The 22,015-nt window shown below is 50.8% G+C and overlaps 7 protein-coding genes across 7 annotated transcripts; 2 read left to right on the top strand and 5 right to left on the bottom strand.

Moving 5' to 3' along the window:
- Positions 1–321: 321 nt before the first annotated feature.
- Positions 322–660, bottom strand: TGAM01_v210179 (hypothetical protein; the record flags this gene model as incomplete). The annotated part of the gene is made up of 1 exon (XM_024550739.1): positions 322–660. A coding segment is annotated over one exon (339 nt), but the record flags the coding sequence as incomplete, so codon positions are not given.
- Positions 661–1,836: 1,176 nt separating this feature from the next.
- Positions 1,837–2,307, top strand: TGAM01_v210178 (hypothetical protein; the record flags this gene model as incomplete). Its single annotated transcript, XM_018810987.1, has 1 exon — positions 1,837–2,307. One exon carries the CDS (start codon positions 1,837–1,839, stop codon positions 2,305–2,307), a length of 471 nt encoding a protein of 156 aa, XP_018655800.1.
- A 244-nt stretch (positions 2,308–2,551) lies between these two features.
- TGAM01_v210177 (vacuolar fusion protein MON1) lies at positions 2,552–4,351 on the bottom strand (the record flags this gene model as incomplete). Its single annotated transcript, XM_018810986.1, has 1 exon — positions 2,552–4,351. The coding sequence occupies one exon, from the start codon at positions 4,349–4,351 to the stop codon at positions 2,552–2,554; it is 1,800 nt and encodes a 599-aa protein (XP_018655799.1).
- Positions 4,352–4,876: 525 nt separating this feature from the next.
- Positions 4,877–10,845, top strand: TGAM01_v210176 (hypothetical protein; the record flags this gene model as incomplete). The annotated part of the gene is made up of 6 exons (XM_024550738.1): positions 4,877–4,976; positions 5,037–5,164; positions 5,235–7,621; positions 7,676–7,920; positions 7,980–9,445; positions 9,523–10,845. 6 exons carry the CDS (start codon positions 4,877–4,879, stop codon positions 10,843–10,845), a joined length of 5,649 nt encoding a protein of 1,882 aa, XP_024404527.1.
- A 589-nt stretch (positions 10,846–11,434) lies between these two features.
- TGAM01_v210175 (hypothetical protein) lies at positions 11,435–13,570 on the bottom strand (the record flags this gene model as incomplete). The annotated part of the gene is made up of 3 exons (XM_024550737.1): positions 11,435–11,894; positions 11,965–12,571; positions 13,390–13,570. The coding sequence occupies 3 exons, from the start codon at positions 13,568–13,570 to the stop codon at positions 11,435–11,437; spliced, it is 1,248 nt and encodes a 415-aa protein (XP_024404526.1).
- Positions 13,571–15,386: 1,816 nt separating this feature from the next.
- On the bottom strand, positions 15,387–17,459 carry TGAM01_v210174 (hypothetical protein; the record flags this gene model as incomplete). Its single annotated transcript, XM_018805741.1, has 1 exon — positions 15,387–17,459. The coding sequence occupies one exon, from the start codon at positions 17,457–17,459 to the stop codon at positions 15,387–15,389; it is 2,073 nt and encodes a 690-aa protein (XP_018660931.1).
- A 1,448-nt stretch (positions 17,460–18,907) lies between these two features.
- On the bottom strand, positions 18,908–19,868 carry TGAM01_v210173 (hypothetical protein; the record flags this gene model as incomplete). Its single annotated transcript, XM_024550736.1, has 4 exons — positions 18,908–19,123; positions 19,190–19,317; positions 19,392–19,502; positions 19,712–19,868. 4 exons carry the CDS (start codon positions 19,866–19,868, stop codon positions 18,908–18,910), a joined length of 612 nt encoding a protein of 203 aa, XP_024404525.1.
- Between the last annotated feature and the right edge of the window lie 2,147 nt (positions 19,869–22,015).

Raw genomic sequence — 22,015 nt, 5'->3', positions numbered from 1 at the left:
GGACAGCATTTCAGTACATGGACCGCACCAAATCGTCCGCTACCCTGGAGATGCAGCTTGGACTCATTGGATCTTCTGATGGCACCTGGTTTGCACGGATAAAGAGCAGCTTTCCCAACTGCCGAAAATACCTGGCATCCATCAGCTTTGTAGTTTCAAGAAGAGTCATTTTAGAGTTTGAACCTGTTGATGTTGCCCCGGGAGAATGCCTGAAGTACTGGGGGTTCCAAGGCACTGCACCCATCATGTGGCCTCAGATAACAACATTTGAGCTGTGTACTACTAATAGTACTACTGCTCAGTGGGTGTGGCGCTGTTGGTTTAATTGAGCATCATTGCTCTATATACAGGTAGTCTCGTAACGCAGCCCTCCATGCAAACTGTACTCATGCTCATGAGGTCATAGCACAGACACATGGTGCCAGTAAATGGTGCTACTGCTTCAAAAATAACCATAACGCCGTTGTTGTCTGCAGCCATCTCGAGTAGTTGAAAGCATATTTTGTTATGACAGAGGGCAGGATCCAGGAACCAGGACCGGGTCCATCTTTCGGCCAATTGCGGTGCAGCCCTGCATTTATCCGAGACGTAGCTGAACTCTGTCGTGTTTTCCAATGTTTGTTTTTTTCCCACCGCCTGGATGCTGCCGTTTCGCCTTAGTGCGACTACGGCGTAGTGGACGTGCGTTTTAATCACACGTATGACAGGTGATTCTCCTCTCGTTTATGCGGGCACTTTGGCGAAATGATTTTCCCATGCCCGCATGCCTCACGTGCTTCCTTAGCAGGGGTTCCCCTCTTGATCTTTGAGCTGCTTTGCCAGCCTGCCACGACCCTTCTAACGGCTTGTGCTACAGCGTAGCGGTTGGGTCTGTCTTTGGGTCCGGGACATTTGTTCTAGAAACATGATCGGAGATTAAAAACTGAAGAAATGGACAGCATTAGGTACAAGCGGTAGTAGGTGCTGCAACCAACGAGATGAGCGCGTCTGCCAACTTCGCTCAGCTGGAACAACGACAATAACAGCAACAGAACAAAGAAAACAGAACCACAACACCAAGTCCCAAGCAAACACGAGCCGCTGCTCGAATAGAGGCCCCAAGAGCCCATTAGACTTTGGCACGCAGGTCCCTCGGCATCACAAGTGCGAGGCCAGGCCACCCATCCAGCACCGTTCCAAGGCCACAGCGTGCCCTGCGTGGCCTCTGCCGGCCGCTACCGGGCCTGAACCCTAGCGCCGCAGTGCCCCTGGAGAGGGGCCCTACAGGACATGCCCGGATCTTGACTGGCTGGCCCCCCGCAACTCCACCAGCACGACGCGCTCTAGTCAGGGGCACTGTGGGTAATGACATGCGGCAATCCTTTCAACGCCGTGGTGGTACGGGCCATTAGCTGCATCTGTTAATAGTTTCTGCGCTGCTCGTTGGCTACACTACCGGAGAGTCATAGGGCATTGAAATTTTCTGTTCCCTTCGCTCGCCCGTCTCTCTTTTCTTATCTCCTCCCGCCCTTCCGAGAGACATTATAGAGTTTTTTTCTTTCATTTCGTCAACCGCCAGTCTTTTTTTAAACTTTCCAAATTAAAAAACGTCTCAGCGTCACGTTTCTAGGGAGATTAAGCTCTGAGCACCTCGTAGCACCAGACTTATAAGAGAGCTCGTCCCTGTAGCCAAAACATCTCACCTGCTGTGGCCATATACCTCGCCCCCGTCTGCGTCAATGACCTGAATTTTCCTATTTCTCAGCAATTGATTTGCCACCTCACACTCTTTTGATAACACGCTCGCTTGACAGTTCAGTTCAGTATTTCTACCTAAAAAATACAACCACCTTCGCCATGGCTTCCCGCAAACCAGACTTCCACCTCTTGATGCCCGCCGCCAGCCAGCCGGATCTCCAGTTCCAGTCACGCAGCCCCATCCGCAGCCCTCGATTCCACGAGGACTTTGACGCCCCCTTCTCCGAGTCTTTCCTGGACCCTCCACCTCCCAAGACGTCCTACTTTGTGGAGAGCAAAGACAAGGTTCCGCCGCCGCCTCAGCGAAGCTACGACGATAGCTGGGTGCAATTGCCCAAGCGCCGGGCGAGCGTCAACGACAAGGTACTGCAATGGGCCAAGCGGTCGTTGACCATTAAACGACAGCGTCCTTCACGCCCTGGCGAAGGCTTTTCTGATTTACGACCGCCCCCGAGTAGGGCCTCCAGGAGGATGAGCACCTTGCCAATGGAGACAGGATACGGCAAACGCAACAATCACACTCAGCCTTCGACCATCATCACTGTGGCCGAAATTCCCAAGCCGACTTAAAACAGGACCAAAAAGGAAACATTGGACGGCGACAAAGAACAAAGAACAAGGAAGAAAAAGGGGAGGAAAAACACTCTACAACAAATTGATACGGCTCAAGGAAAAACAACAACAACCTGCAGCTTCAGTCTTTACTAACATTACCATTGATAGTAATGCGAGGGCAAGGCAGTGGCACTGGATAAGGGGGGCTGGATAAACTTGCAATTTGTATGATAATGATTTATGAACTCAAAGAAAGGTGTCAAAATACACCGCCGCCAATGATGAACAATCGGTTCTCTTCTCTCTTAATCCATTGCATAATCTTATTGGCGCCCTGCGCCATTGCTGCTCGTGACAAATTAGGCCCACCAATGCAGTAGAGTTCAAAAGCAGGAGTGAGCCAAGCAAGAGATGTAGAATCATCGCTCACGCATTGCAAAATCTTAAGATGCGCATTCTTTGCGTGGGTTGAGGCTTGCAACTCATGATATACCGTCATTAGACGTCTTCTCTTTACAGGATGGCTGAAAGTCGGCTCTAGGTTGGACATGCAAAATTGCACATTCGCTCGCGACTTAAACAAGAAATGGCAAATAGGGCTTCCCGGCGCAATCTGCGTCATGCTTGGGCGACCAGCACGAGCGGCGTCTCGGATGATGGCGAGGCTGCCGTTCTTCGCTAGCTGCTGCGCAACGTCGTCTCGCATCTGTTTGAGACTGAAGAATGCTTCCCTGTCCGGGCTGATGAGGATCATGGCAATCTCTTCGTCCACCGGTTGTCCCACGGCCGCAGCGGGTGCCGTCGCCTGCTCGCCCGATACTCCCTCGAAAAAGCTGACATACATGTATAGATAGCCTTTGTTATTGAAGGCCGGCAGGCACAGCGGGATCCAGTTTTCGCCGCCTCCAGCTTTGATGCCTTCCGACTCGAAGAGCATGTTGAATATGAGCTGGAGATCGCTAGGATGAAGAGAATGGCGCCGTGGCCGGATAACGCTGACAAGCTTGCCTCCTGCTACAATGAGCCCGTAGAGCAGCTTGTCGGCTCTCGATTTCAGGAATGTATTGTTGATTGTGTGCCTCTGCGACTTGCGCAGCTTCAAGCATTCCAATGAGCTTAGCAATGCTGAGGGAGACCCTTTCGTGAAGCTGTCTGCTAGCGATGACAGTAAAGCTTCGGTTCCTTGCAACGGTTTGCGCAAATCAGTGGACGGCCGATTCACGAATATGTTGGTTAGGGAAGGTAGCGTAAGTGTCGACAAGATCTGCATATATAAAGCCTCCAGCTGCACTCGTAGCTGTGAGTCGCTTTCCCCAAGCTTGCTGATGGCTACGAAATAGAGTGGTCCCTGAGTCAATACCACGAATCGGGTGTTGCCAGCTGTGAACCCCTGGAGAGGATTTTTCGACCCTTCGTAGAAAGATATGATAGTTTGTACTACTCCGATGGAGGAGTTTATAAGGTTGAGGTCTCCATGTCGGCTCCAAATGGGTTTGCCGGCGGAAGATAGGATCATGTACTGCTTCAATTTGGACCGCCAAATGGCCAACCTTTCGTCGTCTTTGAAGTACTCATTTGCTTCGTCGGGAAGCGCAGCGAATTCCTTCTCGAAATCGGCAAGTCGATCATCGGCGCTTCTGTAATGTTTCTCAAACGGCTGGACATTTGCTGCCTGCGCCTTTAGCAGATTCCATGCGGCGCTCTTCTTACTGAGCGAGGACGTCAACAGGCTGGCAATGTCTCCCGCCGGGCGCATCGTCGGCGCAAAGCTCGTAATACTGGCGGCATCGTCGCCGTCAGCCCCCGAGCTGCTTGGTCGGTAATTGGGAGACGTATAGCCGCTGCCTGTCGGTGTCGACGCAGACCTGGAATGCGTGGAGAATGTCCCTCGTGTCCCGTCGGGGAACGACAGAGTCTGGATCTCTAAAGGTGTGACAGCGGTTGTCGCTTCGCCTAGATAGGATTTCTGGTCTACGGCACTGCTCATGCTCCTCGCGTGTGGTCGAGGTGGGAGCGGAGGGGGTTGCTCCTCGACGGGGGAATCGCTCTCCTGTCCCATCGTGGCGCGCAGTTCTGTAGCATCTCAAGGAGGGCGGAACCTAGGGGGCACTCATCTAGCAAGGGCTAGAAGGTTGCGCGATCTTGCTGCTATCGAGACAGCCTTGCCATCCATCATGCCATTGCGCTTTTGGTCGCGGCGACAATGAGAGACAGGCGGATCGAATAGGTAGGGCAGTGGAGGAAGTTCGAGGCTAGAAGCAAAAGCTCCGAAGCGCTGTCTGGTCCGCTGTGGCCGGTACGTACTCGGCCCCATAGCCTGTAGCCTTGCGTCAGTTGGTGCCAATCAAGCACCTATAGTGGGGTTGGCTACGTATGTCGGCACCTTAGCTCTGGCGACTCCCGCGTTTTGGGCGCAACCACTGAAACGTAGCCTTCTGGACGACTTCAACTCTGGCGAATCATCGTGAAGCTGCCCGGCAACTGCATTGTAGCTACCGCTGTCCCTCGCCGCTATGCGACTCGCTTTCTGACCTCAAAACGCTGCTGCCATTGATCTCACCCATGAACCAATCAGCCTGGCATAATGGCGCTTGAACTGGGTCCTGGTGTACGCTCCGGGTCGCCAGAGAGTTCCGGGCGGGACTCGCCCATTCCGCGGCAATGGAGGAATCAACTCGGCGGAGGTGGGTAGGCCTCATTGGCAATGGCTTTTCTCAATCATTTTGCTGATCCAGAGAGTCTAGGAGATGCCCCAGTTAAGGACAAGGCATACCGTCGATACGCTGGCGGAGTCGACAAAGCGCTGCTCTTGTTCGAAACAGCACTGGAGGAATGGGCTGACTATATATCCTTCCTGAACAGGCTGCTCAAGGTCAGATATAGCTGCAATACAATTCCGACACTTTCGTTTTATAGCATGATATACTGACATTCTTGGATAGAGTCTACAAGCTCGACCACCCGCTAGCACCATTATTCCCTCCAAGATTACCGTCGCCAAACGTCTATCACAATGCTTAAACCCGTCTTTACCCTCGGGTGTCCACCAGAAGGCGCTCGAAGTTTATAATTATGTATTTGAAGCAATTGGAAAAGATGGGCTCTCGCGAGACCTCCCTCTATATCTTCCGGGATTAGCACCCACTCTCTCATTTGCATCGCTTTCCGTCCGGTCGCCATTTCTTGACCTTCTTGAGCGTCATTTCACGGGTGTCGATTCCAGGTCATTACGTCCAGCTATGAAATCAATCATACTAGCATTGCTACCCGGTTTAGAAGATGAAACTAGCGAAGATTTCGACCGAACTATGCGACTGGTTGGGAGCTTCAAAAAAGCCATCCGACCAACAGATAGCGTCACTCTCACGGAGCAACATGCCACAGGCGACGATTTCTTCTGGCAGTGCTTCTTTCTAGCTTCTGTTACAAGCCATAGCCGCCGTGCTGGTGCTTTAGCCTACTTGGTCCGAACCCTGCCTGTCTTGGGTTCAGATTCATCTATGACATCCAGCGAAAAAAAGGAGAATGGTACAGAACAAGGCGGCATCAGCAGTGAGATTCTCGCGATTGTTACGACTCCAGAACCAGGTTTGCTGGTAAGGTGCTTTGCTAGTGGACTTTCTGATGAGCAGCTGTTGATCCAGCGTGGCTTTCTTGATCTACTTGTCTCTCATCTCCCACTTAATTCCAAAGTGTTACAATCTCTTGTTAAACCTGGTGATCTGGAACTTCTATTGAGAGCGGCTGTTGGAGTAGTTACCCGACGAGATATGAGTTTAAATCGTCGCTTATGGGCATGGCTCCTTGGCCCTGAGCCAACAGGCAACGAAACTGAACACAACCAAGACTTACATGGTGGCGCCTCAGACGGGCAGCAGGCTCTACTATCCTCTCGAACGAACTATTTCGAGCAGTTTGGTCTACAATCTCTTACAAAAGCCCTACTGGAAATGATCAAAGATACTTCACGCGGTGGAGTTGCCGAACGAACCCGCCCCTATCGTATTTGCCTCTCTTTGATGGACAAGTTGGAAGTTGGTGGATTGGTGATACCAGACATCTTTCTTCCCGTGGTGGAGAGCGTGCGGCAGTTTCAGAATCAAGGCCCGGCCAAGGGAGAATTTGCAGAGGTTCTACGCAGCGCAAGTGTATTTTTCGATGGCATTGAAGGTGGTCTTATATACGGCGAGCTCGTTGGACTTTTGGATCAAGCTATTAGCTCAGAGAAAGCTAACAGTGAAGATCGAAGCGACAAACTCTCTTTGGTCAAGTTTATCATCGCCCATTTCAATGTGCACGACGGAGAGATGAGCACAGTCCATGCTCCCCTGGCCTGCCTCGCTGCTTTGGCCATGTTAGAAGATGTGGCAAGTCGAAAAGATACCATGTGTCTGCCAGATGGTCCTAGTCCATCTCTGAAAGAACAAGTCCTTGGCATTGTCGTTTCGCTCTTGGAATTGGTGCCGGGCTGGGCTTTCACAGAGCCGTCTAAAAGCAAAGCCAGTCAAAAGAAAGAATCCGGTTCCTCTACGTCACTGGCAGCCAAAGATTTATTGAAAAGAATTCAAGACTTTTATGTCCAAGGGCAAGGAAATCCTGACGCTTCTCCAATACCTTTCTCTCACATAGAAACGGGAGAGTTGATCCTGGAAAAAGCAGTCAAGTACATTGTTGATGATTCGACTGAGCAAGATTCACCTTGTTCTTTGAGTTTTCACATCAAGATTCTACTCCTCATCTTGTTGAAAGTTCCAAAAACCTACAGATTCGATGAGAAGATATTAATGTCCTCCTTAAAGGCACAGGTCACACAGAAGCGACCCCTGAGGTTTTCAGACTTTTCTTCAATTCTGCATCTCATCACGCAGCTTCATCATGTTGGACGAATCTCAACTTCAGAGTTGTCTGAGCTAGTACACCCTTTAGTTCGCCATGCATGGTCATATCTTTCCGCCTCTGAGCCCAAATATCATGTGGAAACTGTCCGATGCCTATGGCAGCTTCAGGCAGCTATTTCATTTACTCGCCGTGATGTTGAAGCCTCGCTTGCGAGTATCATAGTGAACCAGAGTGCCGGCGATGGCGCAGATATTGGGCGTGCTTTCGGCGTTCTGTGGTCACATACTATCCAAGATACCCAATCCGATCGACGTGGGCCAAAGATCCCTACAGTTGAAGTAAAATCTGGCCAAAGATTTAGTGGGACTGACCATTATGAGATTATACTGACGCGACCTCTATTCCTCGTGCTTGACGGACTGTTAGACGACAGGACGCAGTTGTTTATGACTGTCAAATCATGGCTCAGCAATATGGTTGGCATTGATAGGTAATTTTCTATCATGATCCCCTGTAATTGTCATTGGTTTGCTAATGAACGCAGATTGTTTTTACTCTTCGTTATGAAATTTGGAGAGATACCCTTTCTTCGCGAAGTTGGAAAAGACTTCCAGGCTGAAAAGTCTCTGCCTGAACCCCTCGCCTTCACCGAAGATGACGATATAGATCTCTGCTTGTACTATTTACGGACTCTCTATCACGTCTTAATTCACTCTGGAGAAACTTCAGGGGCAGTCCTTGTATCCAAGCATCTCTCCTTTGGGGATATGGCGCAGGTACAAATATCCAGTATGTGTTCCATAACTCCCATGAACGTCTTGATATCTCTGCTGATTACGCATTTCTAGCTGGCGGAGATGAAGACGACATCACGCTACAGGATTATTTCGTTCGGGTGTGTATGGCCTGTATTACTGGCATTGCAACTTCGCCTGCTAGCGAAGACCTGAGCAACAGAGTCTCCCAGCTGCATCGTTATGCACTGACGGTTCTTCACCACTTCCTCACAAGTCATCACGCCGCTCCTCTATTCAATCTTAATCTTGATCATATTCTGATTGATAGACTGTCGACTTCCATTGGAAATACGGATCCGTATGTGCAAGTTCTTTTGCTTGACGTCGTTTTTGACGCTCTCAAGTTACATGATGCCGTGGTAACGGAACTTGCTATATCTTCGATTGCCGAAAAGAGAAGATCAAGCGCGGATCCTTTACATGCAACTAGATTATCTATCTCCTCCGGCGACATGGCACCACCTCCTATGGTAATGCCACCCCAACTACTCAAGTGCCTACAGTCAGGCCTAAGTTCAACAAACAGCCAGTTTGTTCTAGACACTTGGGTCTCATTTTTGGGCAGATGTCTGCCCTTTTATTCCCAGTCCATCTTTCAGATCTTAATACCCCTTGTCGAAACGCTATGCAAACAAATAGGCGCTACCTTCTCTCACTTGAAGATCTTGTTTGAAGACGAATCATACGAAGTCAAGAGTGAGGCTGGTACGCCGGAATCTACTCTAATCTACCTTCTCAATGCTCTTGAACAAGTCTTGGCTAAGGCACATGACCAATTGTTGGCTGAAGAAGCTCAAGCACTGGCTGTGAAAGGCCCCGACCAGCCTCAGTCAATCTTTGGGAGCATGGTATCGGGTGTCTTCCAGTCAGACTCCCCTCAGTCTCGAAGCGCCACGGCCAATGACCGCTTGACTGTTCATTTGGCCTTCCAAGATGCTGTGCGAATGTGCTTTTCAATCTGGTCATGGGGACAAGGGGATGAAGCCACCACGCAGGACATCAATTCCTCAGCGTCCTTTAACTACACATCTCTGAGGATGAGGAATCGGGCAAGGCGACTCCTCGAACATCTTTTCACAGCGGAGACTCTCGAAAGCCTCGAGACCGTGATTGATGTATGGAGAAACTCAACAAGCGCTGCAGAACATGTCACCGTATTCAGCTTCTTAGCAGCTTTAGATGCTGCAAGACCAAAACACTCGATGCCGGCTCTTTTCAACTCCATATACAGCCGTACGAACCCTGCCGCGCTGGAACCCTCACGGAAGTCGACAATGACAATCTCACTTCAAGATGCCGACCTGGTTGTCTTCCTGGTCGAATACGCCAGGTCACTAGATGACGATGCCATGGATGAGATATGGCAAGACTGCATAACGTTCTTGAAGGACCTCCTGAACAATCCTTTCCCCCACAGACAAACGCTTCCCAGCCTTCTTGAGTTTGCCGCCATCTTGGGTGAGAAAGTTGACAATACCAATTTCGGCGAGCAGCGAAAAATGCGCAGGGAATTAGGGGTAAGATAAAAGCTAATGTCTTTTCATTTGTAATCGCTATATAAGGCACATTGACTAAACTAATAACCCCTTGGTAGGATCTCTTCTTAAGGCTCATCACTGCTCTCTTCACTACGAGGCCGACTTTTACTGATTCAAGCAATTCGAACGGCACGTCGGGGACCAAGTTTGTTAAGGGCGAGCTTGAACGTCGCGGCACGTTTCCCGGTGCAATCGAAAGATCTGATGATGTCGTGGCTATTCTGGCCTCCATCGTCCCTAATCTGCCAAAGATTCTGCTTGAACCAGACCGAGTTCTCTCGGCAGCTGCAACGATATCTTCCAATGTTATTGGTCCGACTTTCCGCTCCAAGACGTTCCCAGATTCGGTCTCTTCCAGCACCCTGAAGCTCTTACATGAGCTTTCAAGGTTGCCAAACAACCAGAAAGCCTGGAAGAAGGATGTCAGCGAGGCTTTCAATGATAGTAAATTCTTCGCAATGAACCTCTCCTTGGTTCAGAACGACTGGTTGCCGTTGCTGCGGCAGTGGGCATTGACAGATAAGGAGAGAATCCCCGAGATTGTTGGCCGCATCAGTGCTCCTACCACTGCGGGAATAGTATTCGGGGTGGGCGCCACTTCAGCTCGTCTTGAGGCGGATCGGAAGACGCAGCTTAACTTGCGAAGGATTGCTACTCTGATTCTTGCCTCGGCAGAGGATGCCTTTGTCACGGATATCCCTGCCATCTTTGATAAGGTGGTTGAGCTATTCGGGGCCACGTCAACCTCATCTCCATCATCCACCACGCGAGCAGAGGTGTACATGGTCATCAGGGCATTGGTGCTCAAGGTCAGCCCGATCCATCTCGCCAGGCTGTGGCCCGTTGTCAACGCCGAGATTCACTCTGCCATATCTTCCATCGTCGCCCCAGACCACAGCACGGCATCCGAAGTCTACGTCAACGCCGCCATCTTGCAGGCCTGCAAGCTGCTCGACCTGCTCATCTGCGTGGCACCGGACGACTTCCAGCTGCACGAGTGGCTCTTCGTGACGGACACCATCGAGGCGGTATACAGATCGTCCACGTACCAGCCCGTCGCCCTGGTCGACGAGATATCCGAAGAGCTTGGCGCGACCACCATTGCTGGGCATGACGACGCAACGATTATGGCACAGATGGCGACCAACCAGAACGGCCCACGCCGCCTTCCGCTCCTCGGCGCTGGTGGCATTAACGACGACGTCAGCTTTGAGAGAAAGGATGAGTTGGTTGCTAAAGTTCTTAGGCCATTCTTTGGGCAACTCAGCATTTTTGCCTTTGAGTCGACGTATGCTATGGGGGCGCTGGATAGAGATGCTTGCGTGGAAGCGCTGCTGAGGGATGTTTTTGATGATCGTAGTATGGTTAAAGCTTTGTAAAAATGGGGGATTCTTTTCTCTCTTCCAAATCCCCTTCTTTATCTTATCTTTTTGTTTCTGTTATCTCCTTTTTTTTTCAATCGTGGCCAGATTTAAGTGTGACATAGATGTGTAGATAGTGGGCAGATAGACTTGAAGCTGAGTTTTCTATTATTGACATGATGTGGTATATATCTCTTTTTTGCAATTTTGCTGTGCTTATGCAGCATCCCTTGATCTCATTCCCTATTTACACTCTGTCATTACTGCATGTATCCCAATAGATAACATCCATCTCCATCTCCAGGCTATTACACTTTTCATAAAGCAGTCATCAGAGTGGTATCCAAAACATCTGCCACTTTTAGATGAGAAAAGGTTGGGAGATCAAAGAATCAACAATAGAAGAAGAAATTAGGTATTTCTGACAGCCACAACAGCCATCATCAGAACTCCAGTTCAAAGAACAGCGTAAAGATAAAAATAAATAGATATACACCATCAACCCGTTTAAAAAAGACTACCAGTACGCCGCCACATATTTTGTCCCCACTGTCATTATCATCCAACCAAAACCAAGAAGGAAGGAAGGAAAGGTATATCATTTAAATTAAATTGCAGCAGAAGGTCCTAAGACTCTGGCAATCACATCGTCATAAAATTGTCTCTGTATCGACGCACCGAACTCGATACACCTGATCAATGGCCGCAGCTCGATCAACAAGGCTGTCAACAAGCCGTCCGAGAAGAGTAGCTCGTAGGAAAACTTGGACGCCAGGTCGAACCAAATCTGCATGGGGGAGATTTCAGTTGGATCAAGCTCGAATTGCGCCAGTGCCCAGAGAGAGTTGATGTTGATGCCGCTGGCCTGCCAGTGGAAGGTGGGTGCTTGTGTTGTGGTGGGATCTATTGCCGTGAATACCTCGCGGTCAGTGAAGATGGAGGAGGGTGCGGCATTCATGAATAGAGCAGTGGCGGTGAGAGCATGGTTGTAAGAGTCTTCTGCCTCGCCGGGAACGTGGTTGTGGAAATCAGTGCTTTGGAAGTGGTCCCAGCAAATGTTTTCAAGTCTGGGTCAAGTTAGTCGTGCTCTGAAGAAGGTATTTGGCTGATTTGCATCATCGACGGGAGAAGACTTACGCCAAGATCCAGTTGATGACTGTCTGTTCTTGTTGAGGTGTCAATGGAGGCGTCAAGGGGGTGCTATCAAGTGGCGGAGGCGGGCTGGTAGAGGTCTGTATGCTGGCACCAGAGGAAGAGTTGATGGTGAAGCAAGGCGTGCCCAAGAGATCATGGATGCCCAGCGATACAGTGATGTCGTCGACATTGATATGGCCAAACATTTCCGCATCATTCGAGGTCGAAGGCATCAAGGGGTTCTGGTTCAGGTCCAGATCACCCAGGTGTCCGCCACCGAGCCATTCTTGGGTATCCAGCTCAGACATGCCGCCCACACGAGTGCCAGGAGAGCCTGCGTTTGAAAAGTACGTTGAGTCGGCCTGCGGATACGTGGGCTGGAGGTGCTGCTCACTCGTCCTCAGTAGATCTCGTATGCCGTCATTCTCCCTCCGCATCTGCGACGTCTCCTGCTGGGCCTGGGTGATGAGGTCTCGCAGCTGGGAAACGTCCAGCTCCAGCTGCTTGACATAGTTTGCCTTTCGCTGGCGGTGCTGGATCTGGGCCTTCCGGACCTGAGCCCGTCGAAGCTGGGCGCGGTCTTTGGCATCGTCCTTGCCGGCGTGTTCATCTGTGCGTTGAAGTCTTAGTTCAGCGTCCATCATCTTCTTCCTGCGCTGTACCCGGGACCTGGACCTAGAATAGCAGACCTCTCGGGACGGTGAAACTCGATAAAGAAAAGGCATAGCGTGGATAAGTAAGTGGTAGTGCAATGTGAATAGGGATTATGGATTATGGATTATGGCTTGAGTCGCAGCGCAACGCCCAAGAGCAAGATTCCAAACTTTAAGTGGGACCGGCCGTCATGAATGGAATCAAAGCAGCGCCCACAAAGGAGGTGTAAATGCAAAGGCAGATTGGGAGGCAAGGCATAATTGGGTCGCAGCGAGAGCGACTGGCTCCCTCTTATAAAGGCATCAAGACGATGCTGGCTGCGCTGCAAGCGAATGATTTGAGATGGCCAACCCGCTAGCCGGCCGCGCTCGCCCACATCGCCAGCAACACCGGCTATTCCAAATCACGAAGCACTTGCTCCTGGACGGCTGGAAATTGATGACCGCCACGGCCAGACCCGCCGCCAGCAGGGCGATCGCCTGCAGAGCGCCGATGGCAGTCCCTTGCAGTCGTTTTCCTGCTGTAATCATTAATTGAGCCGCCCGTACAGCGCCCAGGATGCCCGCCAGCTGATTCTCGCCTTGTGTCATGTCCCCCCTTTAGTGCATCCGCCTCCCACCCCCCATCGATGGGAGATTTGCCTAGCCGCCACGGGCAAAAACAATGGAATCACGCCTCTGGACGACTGCAGCGGCTCAACAAGCAGAATTCAAGCATAAAATAGGCCATGCATGCGGGGAGACGAAATGTGGAAACGCGTCAGCTAGCACTCACCGGCATCTTGGTCTGCCTCCTGGTCCTCTGCATATCCTTCGTCTTGCAGCTCGCCGGTTGAGCTGGGGCTGGTCGTCTTCTTGCCCTTCTTCTTGCCGTCGCCCTCCTTGTCCTTCTGCTTGCTTCGCTTCCAGAAGGACGTGAACGAGGGCCGGTCAGCGGCTGCGGGCTCTGCGTCCATGGCGCCGGGAGTATCAATCAATCAGTCAATTGCGGTAACGGCTTGTGCGACAATGCAAGCAGCGCCACCGACAAGTGACAGCAGATGGCGATTGAGCTAGATGAGAGCAAAGACAACTACTAGTAGTAGGGAATGTCGACTGAGCGACACAGAGCACGGAGAAATGTGTGAATAGCCGTGACAGCCCTTCAGCCTTCTCTGGGACTTGTGTCGCGATTCGCTTTCCCAGACAAGACAAGCTTCGAGCTGCTGCGAGCAATTGTCCACCAGATGCAACAATAATCTCCGAACGGCTGTCGCGTGCTGCCGTCCTATGCGAAGGAGGGGGGGGGGAAGAGTTTTCGTCTTTCACGAGCTAAACGCAATTACGTGGTCAAGGTAGCAAAAGGAAAGGTTGAAAAGGCTGGCGATTTGCATTTTAGTCGGCTTCGTTTTGCGGGTGAGCGTTTGAGACCGCCAATTGCCGGATAGCGGGCCATTCCAGGTATCTGCTACTTTAACACCTGAGGATCTAAGAACTTGAACTTACCACTGGCAGTGCTGCTTCAGTACTACATACTACAAACTGACGTTGCAGAATGGATTGATCGCTTGTTAGCGAGCTTAGCGTTGCTTTCTCATTGGATGCCAAAAAGCAGCCGCTGAAGACTGCTGACGGTTTTCTGCATTTAGCGCGCGTCCAGACTATACAGTCAGCGGTTTTACAGTGCCTGCTCTGTAAACTATAGCAGTGGAATTCTAAGCTGCAGCACTATTCCTTCATTCCAAATATCTCATCCCGATAGTCCCATCCGAGGCTTCAAAGGTACCGGGTACCTACCACCCCTCGGAGAACCCAAGACGCTAAATGCCGACGAAACCCAAAATATCCCGTCGTAATAGTCGGGGTATAAACACTGACAAACATCCTGATAAGCAGGAAGTATTACTACATCGTTTCTAGAGGCCCGGAAGAGAGGATTACGCCGACTAAAAATCTCAAATAGTGAATGAGAGAGCCAATCTACAACAGTACGGTCGGCTTAACTTTTGTATAAGAAATACAGCCTTAGCTCCTATAACGTTGCAGCGCTTGGATATAGTATATGCACTCCTTCTCATGATGCTGATAACAAAGAACAAAAATAGTGTAGTATTTGTAACCCACTGCTAAATCCCCATAAGCGAACCGAGATGCAAAGTATTTGAAATACTTTTCTGACAACCTTTTTCTCCGCTATTCGCCTGCCACTTTCTGACAGATGGGCAATATAAAACAGCCACATATTACTTCCTGCGTACTATTTATAGTGAGAGATTAGCTACTATAATAAGTGAGTATGGCTGAAGCATACGACAAGGGACATGCATCTTGAATAAGTAGGATGAAGTAGGTAACTTTTTATATTCATTTAATTCAAATCAACCCTTGCACCAACGCTACGTACGACTGCAGCATGCATCGAACGATGAAACTCAAAATCAAAAGGCGCATAAAAAGCAACTGTTCCGGTTTGCCAACTCCTCGCTAAGAAAAAGGAACAAAAACAAAAGCCGCAGTAACGTGAAAACGGCAATAGCAGCATGCCAAAAAAGGGAATGCCACTGATGCGCCCTAGAGGCCATATGCTCTTTTTTGTAAATAAGCACGATGCGGGCCCTCCCTCCTCCTTTTTGTCCTAGTATATAGTGGACTATGTCCTAGCAACTCCTGAAATAGCATAGCATGGATAGAGTTCCGAGATGTGCAAGATATTCCAAATAAATCGACAAGAGTTTCATCCATCGCACCGTGTTTCGGGTATATCCGTCTGTCCACATTCGTTTATCGGGGCTCTTACTCTGAGTAGTCACCCTCGCTATCAGTAGCGGTGCCCTCCTCAAGGCCCTCCAGGGCATCATCGTCCTCATCATCCTCAAAGTCGTCGCTGTCTTCATCGTCTTCCGCGTTCAGGCCCGGGATTGATTTCCAGTTCACGTAATCTTCTGTAAGCCAGCGTTTGCTAACCGGTAGCTGGTATGGGTCGAATGGAAAGTATGGGTCCAATTGATGAAAGCTCTCCTCCTGGTTATCAAAACCAGAATCTCGCAGAGCGCCTCCAGTGGAGTAAGTTGATGACAAGAACTGTGTCAAGCGGATGCGCTTGTTGCTTTCAATCAACGGATACGCATACATGAAATTGAGTCGGTGTGCCAGCTTGGCAAACTCCTCGACGATGACAGGTGCGCAGACCTTTAATGGATTGAGTTTGCCAAAGATGTGTGTCGAAAGATCTTTTCTTGCCGTCCCAATCCACTCAAGGTCTTGGCCAATGTAGGATGCTGGGTCTTCGGGGTCGACAAACTCCGGGGCAGACACCACCAAGTCTTGCCAGCGGAAGCAGAAGATGTAGAGGGTAGCCTGTACGAGGCTGTAGTAGGGGTGGAATCGCTTGAGATCTGGACCGCGGCACAGGGGCTCATATTTCCGGCGGTACTGGTCCAGGTGATGGATCAAAAGCATAAATATTGTACGCACCAGGTTGCGCGGTACGAGTGCTCCCCGAGCAACAAAGCTTGCGAGGTAGGCGGCAGCGGCCTGCTTCAGAATGTTGGGTGTATTGCTCTGAAAGGCACTGGCGATAAGCTGGCCGCAAAAGGCGTCGGTCAGCCGCTCGTGTTGCTGTGCGAAATGAAAGATAAGAAATTGTGTATGTCGTGATTTGTATGTCGGCAACACCATCTGATCAAACTCGCGTAGGATCGTCGTGAACATGTCAAACGCTTTATCTGACCCAGGGTTTGCAAAGTGTGGCGTGTAGACTTCGAAAAGCGTATCGAGCATCGAATCCATCTTCTCCACGCTGTCCTTGAGAGTCTTGATCCGAACGGCATCTTGATCGTAATCCAAGTCGTCGCTATCAACAGATTCGGTATCACTATCGTCATCCGCCTCGTCTTCCCAGCCCGCCGCGTCTTGCTGAGCGTTCTCGCGCAGCGCGTACATGACGGCGGCTGTGATGTCATCGTCCGTGTCTTCCAAATCCAGCTGCATCTGCGAGTCGATCTTGACAACGCGATCGAGTATCATATCATAAACATCTTCCGCCAGATCAGGCACGTACTCCTTGACTTGGAGGAGGTTGTGGATGTAGGCCATGTGGACTCTCATCGAATCGTCTAGGAACGGAAATTTGGTTCTAAGCAGATTTTCTAAAACGGAGATGGCGGATGGAAACATCCTGAGAAGGTACTGTAGAGTCGAGTGCAGCCTCTCGCGCATCGTGGCACGCGAGACCTCGGGGAAGTCAGGGACTCGCCACGCGGATGGGCGCGTGTCGTGGAATTTGCCCACAATCATATTCAGGACTTGGTTGAGATAGGAGCCTTGCGCACTGACTAGAGCGGCGAGAAAATGTGTAAATACTTTGACAAAGGCTGCATCTCGCCCTAGCCATGAGCAGTTGAGGATCGCCTTCACCAGACCATTGCAGTCCTTGCTCTTTAAGATGGGAATACAGCCTGTCAACGCCATGAGGTAAACCTGAAGTTCGTGAGGCTTCAATGTATCCTCTTCTTCTCCAACTATCGGCGGCAGATATCTCTTTTTATCGTTGGCAAACATCTCCTTCAACCCATCATACTGGCCGTCATCTCCTCGCAGGTGGGCCTCCAGCGCCATCCGCACTTCTAATTTTACTTCGTCCATGGTCCGCCGGCCGACTTCGTACGTCACATTCTTTATATCGTCGAAGAAGACCTTGCGCCGTTTGCTAGACGCGTCTTGAGCCTCGGGGCTCTCGCCGCGCTGTTCGTGCTGTTCTTTCCTGCGGCCCAGAAGTGAAGAGGGCTTGAGTATGGATTTCACCGGGGGAGTGTTCCTGGGCAGAGTGCCAGTGAGGCTTCTAGGCGCCGGGCTGAATGGTCGCATGAAGGCGGTATCAACAGTCGATGGTGGTTAAGAATACAGCGAGGCGCTGGCGAGAATGGGGGCGAATTGTCGTGAGGCTCGTTATGGGGAATCTAGCAATGCAAGAAAAAATCTGGAAAAACAATCATACCCAGCTATAGGGCTCTTAGCGATACGACCAGTCTCTCGGATAGGCTGAGGCCCATGACTTGAGCTTCGCCGCGCTGTAAGGATACGAGATGATTGTGAACTGAAACGCAGGTGAATGGATGATGCTGAAAGAGAACCCTAGACAGCTGTGGCAACGTCAGTGCTGGGCAACATGGATTCTTTTTTTCCTGCACATTAATCGGCAGCAGGGAAGATTTTCAATCAAGTGGGGTCTCCGCACGTGCTTCGCAACCAAGTCGGCTTAGGCAGCACTCGGTTGGTCCGTGCGGCGCTTCGGAGTCTGGAATATTTTTGCGCCACCTACGGAGTGCTTTGTACCGAGCATATACTTATCTCGGCATTCGTTGGAGATGTACCTACAATTCTTTGCCATAATACCTATCTATTGTGCTGTTGTGCTACCAGGCAATAGTCACATCTCATTCCTAACTTGAGACTCTTTTCTTCTTATCATATTCTGTCATACGAAGGGCTACTAAGGAATCGAACTACCGCTATCGTGATGCAGTATTACTTGACTACCATTGTACGGCGGACGAGTCACTAGAAGCAAGGATTGCCGGAAGAGACAGGCATTGGACGTATCAAAAGTGGCTGCATGAACTACGTCGGATCGCCAACAGCAAAGCAGGGGCTGCATGAGTGTCACATACGTCATTACTGGGCAGTCAAATCACGAGAAATATTCCAGAGAGGCCCTGTGTGAAATGGACATACTTGTAATGTGGTAACAGGCCATATCTGATGTTCCAACTCCGTAAATTCACAATCTGGACCCCATGCATATCCGTTATCCTGCTTGGCAAGCCCTTAATTCCCTACTGCCGAAAAAAAAAAGATGTGTGCCGCATCTCAAGACCGCTCCTGAGTCGACAGGTAAAGCTCCGAGGGTAGAATCTAATTGTCTGATCGCCCATCTGTAGCTGAATTCCAAGAACTAAAGAAAGACGGATAAAAAAAAAGAAAAAAAGAAAAAAAGAGTCGAATCCATACATTTTTAACGAGAGAGTTGCGGAATTGTATAGTTCATCTCCTCTCGTTGTTGCCCAATCCCTTCACACTTCATGTACGCCGATAATGTTGTAAAGTCCAAGTCAGATAAGCCAAGAATTCGTGCTAGTACTTATACACGTCGAGTTTTGAGCTGATAGCTGTAACCCCAGTAGTCATGTGAGATCCTGAAGTTGTGTCGTAGGCCAAGGTCGGTAGGATCTCTGGCAATTGGAAGAGAGGCTCAGCCGACTGCCGCCGGTAGAAGCTGTCAACTGGCCCAGTCTCAGCCCTCCAGCAAAGCTCTCTTAGTAGCCTTCACCAGCACCTGTTCCATTATGGCCGGCATGGGAAGCATACATGTAGTTCGGTTCGGCAGCGCTCTCGGCGGGATTTGCTGCTTCAGGAGCAGCATACTCGGCACCGGATGGGCCAGGTTCAGCTTTTTCGCCAGGAATCATGGCGCCCCCCCAGTTATTGTTATTGTTCTCCATAACGCGCTCTCGGTTCGATTGGTTTTGTTGCTAGTTTCACATCACTCTGTTAAAATATGCCCTCTCTAGAAGAATCGCGGCAGAAGAGATGCTTACTTCGCGGTACTTGGACAAATACACTTTAAGAGCTTCAGCATAGTTCTCGAAGCCCAAGGAAGTCATGGCGAACAAAATATCCTCTCCATTGACGGTTTTGCGCTTTTCCTGCTGGCACTTCTCGGAAGCTAAGATGAATGATGTTAGTATTGCCATGGGAAAAGAGACTCCTCAAAGAAAAGCCAGGATGGCATAGACGTACCCTCACTAGTAATGAAGGAGATGAACTCGCTAACACACTCCTGCATACACTCTTTTGCCTCCTTTGCAATTTTGGCATTATCAGGAAGGGCATTCTTCATGATTCGAGCAACTGGCGCAAAATTTCGAATGTTAGCATCTAGTTCATCAGATTTGTCCGTCTTGGACGCCCGCGACGCCTCCGACACATTGGAGAAAGAAGAGTGAGACATAGGAAAGCTATGCAAGGCTGAGGAAAAAAGGAATGGGCAGCTCGACACGCATGAGGCGAGCAATCGTGATTCGAGAATGGCGGTCCAGGGGGGGGCAATAAAGACATACCATTGGCTATAGGTAACCACCGGTCTTGCTCCTTGACACCTTCAAACTCATAGCCAGCTCCGGCGTGGGGATCTTGGTTATCATTCATTTGCTCTTCGTCGGGTGACTGTGCACCTTGGTCGACATCCTTTGGAGGAGATTGAGGGGAGTCGGACATATTTGGCTACCTGCAGCGGCTGCTAGCGTCTTGTATAATCTTCGGGTTGGTACAGTTCGGGAGGTTTCGCGATGATGTGTCCCCCTGGCCACGTCGCAGAGGTGAGGCTTGCCTGATACGTCGAGAGGGGCGTGTGCAGTACAAGATGCGTCAATCGTCACAGCCCGCGAGGGATCTTGGCTGCGGGAGGCTTGGGTCTGCCCTGACTGAAGGACTCTGGAGCTATGACGCTCGCTTGGCGTATGGATGTATGGATGTATGGATGTATGTATGGGCTGGCAAGCCGGTTGGGAGAGAATATGCCTGGTTGGAGGGGAATTATTGGAGGGGGAGGGGTGGGCGACGGTAAGAAAAAAAAAACACCAGGGCCCGCAATCGCAAGAGTTTCCAGTCGATTGGGAGAGGGGAGCAAAACAAAAGGCAGGTTCGTCCGGCGGTGCTCCAACAAGGGCGTGAGTGGATCAAGCGCAGCTTCTCAGCGTGGGCCTTTGTCTTCTGACTCTTGCAACGCCCAGGATCTCGATGGCTTCAAGGTCTCCGGCCCGGACGACAGACGCCGCGGCAGTGACGAAGTTCGGCGACGGGGGGGAGTGCGCGTTGGACAGACGAGGTCTTCGCGCCTGCAAACGGCAACGGACTGACTGCGGTGGCGCGGCGAGGTTACACAAGAGCGCAGGGTTCCGGGTCTGTCAACTGCGTCAGGACGAGATGCTCGCCGGGCGAGTCTGGAGTCTAGGGAGCCTTACGGCTTGCGGGATGCGCACAGGAGGGTGTATTGAGCTGTTTGCTATGCGGCTGGCGTGGGTGCATCTGGCTGTGGAGTGCAAAGAGGAAAAAGAAGGACGAGGCTAGTGGTCGACAGCAGCGCGATGTTGGCGGCCGGAATAGCAGCGGGAACCTGGCGGCGAGGTAGCGCGGTACTTTGCGCAGCTAGCCCTGTACCCAAGGCGAAGCATTGGGTGGGCGCTGCGACAGTGACAGTTCCCGTACAGGTTTATCGATAATGGGGGCAGCCAATCGCCCAAGGTACCCCTCCATAGCCTACTGCACGCTGAATGACCAACTACATTAGCGGACAGCATGGCCCCAAAGCCGAGCTACCTTGAGCTCCTCGATTTGTACTAGCAGCGCAGGTATCCAGAGCTGAGCTGGGCGTATTCCGCTACTTGACTGGACGGTACTGTTCATTACAGGCGGGTTAGGGAAGCTTCAGCTACCAAGAAAAGCTTTGCGTCTAATGGACACGGCGTAGAAATCCGATCACAGAGTGCCCCTGGAGCGATAGCTCCATAGTCCCTTGTTCAAGAATCTTGTATTGATGCGCAAATGACTCGTCTACTACCTTCGTACACAGAGATTTCTACTACTCATCAGTAAAACAGTCTGGTGCTTGCGTAGTGCTTGACGCCAGCATCTCGCTCAAGGATAGAGGCCCACCACACTTATACGAGCAGCATGCGCAAATCACCAGACCACAGACACGCCTATCCTAAGTAGCTCGACGTAATCCTAGCTTGGGGCATCTCATATAAGCTCTAGCCACGACCAACAGCAGCCCAGGACTAATGATCCTCGTCCGGGTCGTCAAAAGAGGGTTGCACCAGGTCATCAGAGGCGGTGAGTTGAGCAGCTATCCGCAGTATCAGTCACCTACAGCTCCTTCGGATGGCTGAGTTACCTCCATCGGGAGAAACCAAAATCAAAGGATATCAACAGAAACATGGGAAGTCGGAAAACAAAACCCCCGCCACCCCTGTCCTTGTCCAGTAGCAGAGGGGAAAAGCGGTGCTCCTTGTATCAGCTACCCTGGCCGGCGGTATTTCACGATGCATGTCCAACCAGCCTCGCGGCTGTGACGTCGCCGCCGCAAAGAAAAAACGACTGCAAGCCAGCCCACGACGACGGTACTGAGATGGTGGGCTCCTGCGGTTGCTCATTTGACAATGGCTCGCAGGCCATGGCCAGCGCCCGCTAAAGCAAGCCTCTCCCTCAGGAACCCGGTGGCTGAAATCGGGCCCCCAACCAGAGTTGACAAGTCATTGGGCCGCATTTCAGTGTCTGCCCAGTGGTTGGCTGATTGACCGACCCGGAACACCGCGAACCACGATCCGGCTCTCGAAAACTACTCGGGCATTGGGCAGCCGTTT

The sequence above is a fragment of the Trichoderma gamsii genome (assembly GCF_001481775.2).
Source record: "Trichoderma gamsii strain T6085 chromosome Unknown Scaffold_57.2, whole genome shotgun sequence".
NCBI classification, from domain to species: Eukaryota; Fungi; Ascomycota; class Sordariomycetes; order Hypocreales; family Hypocreaceae; genus Trichoderma; species Trichoderma gamsii.
Note: the sequence above shows the minus strand (reverse complement) of the source record. Positions and strands in the feature narration are given on the sequence as shown.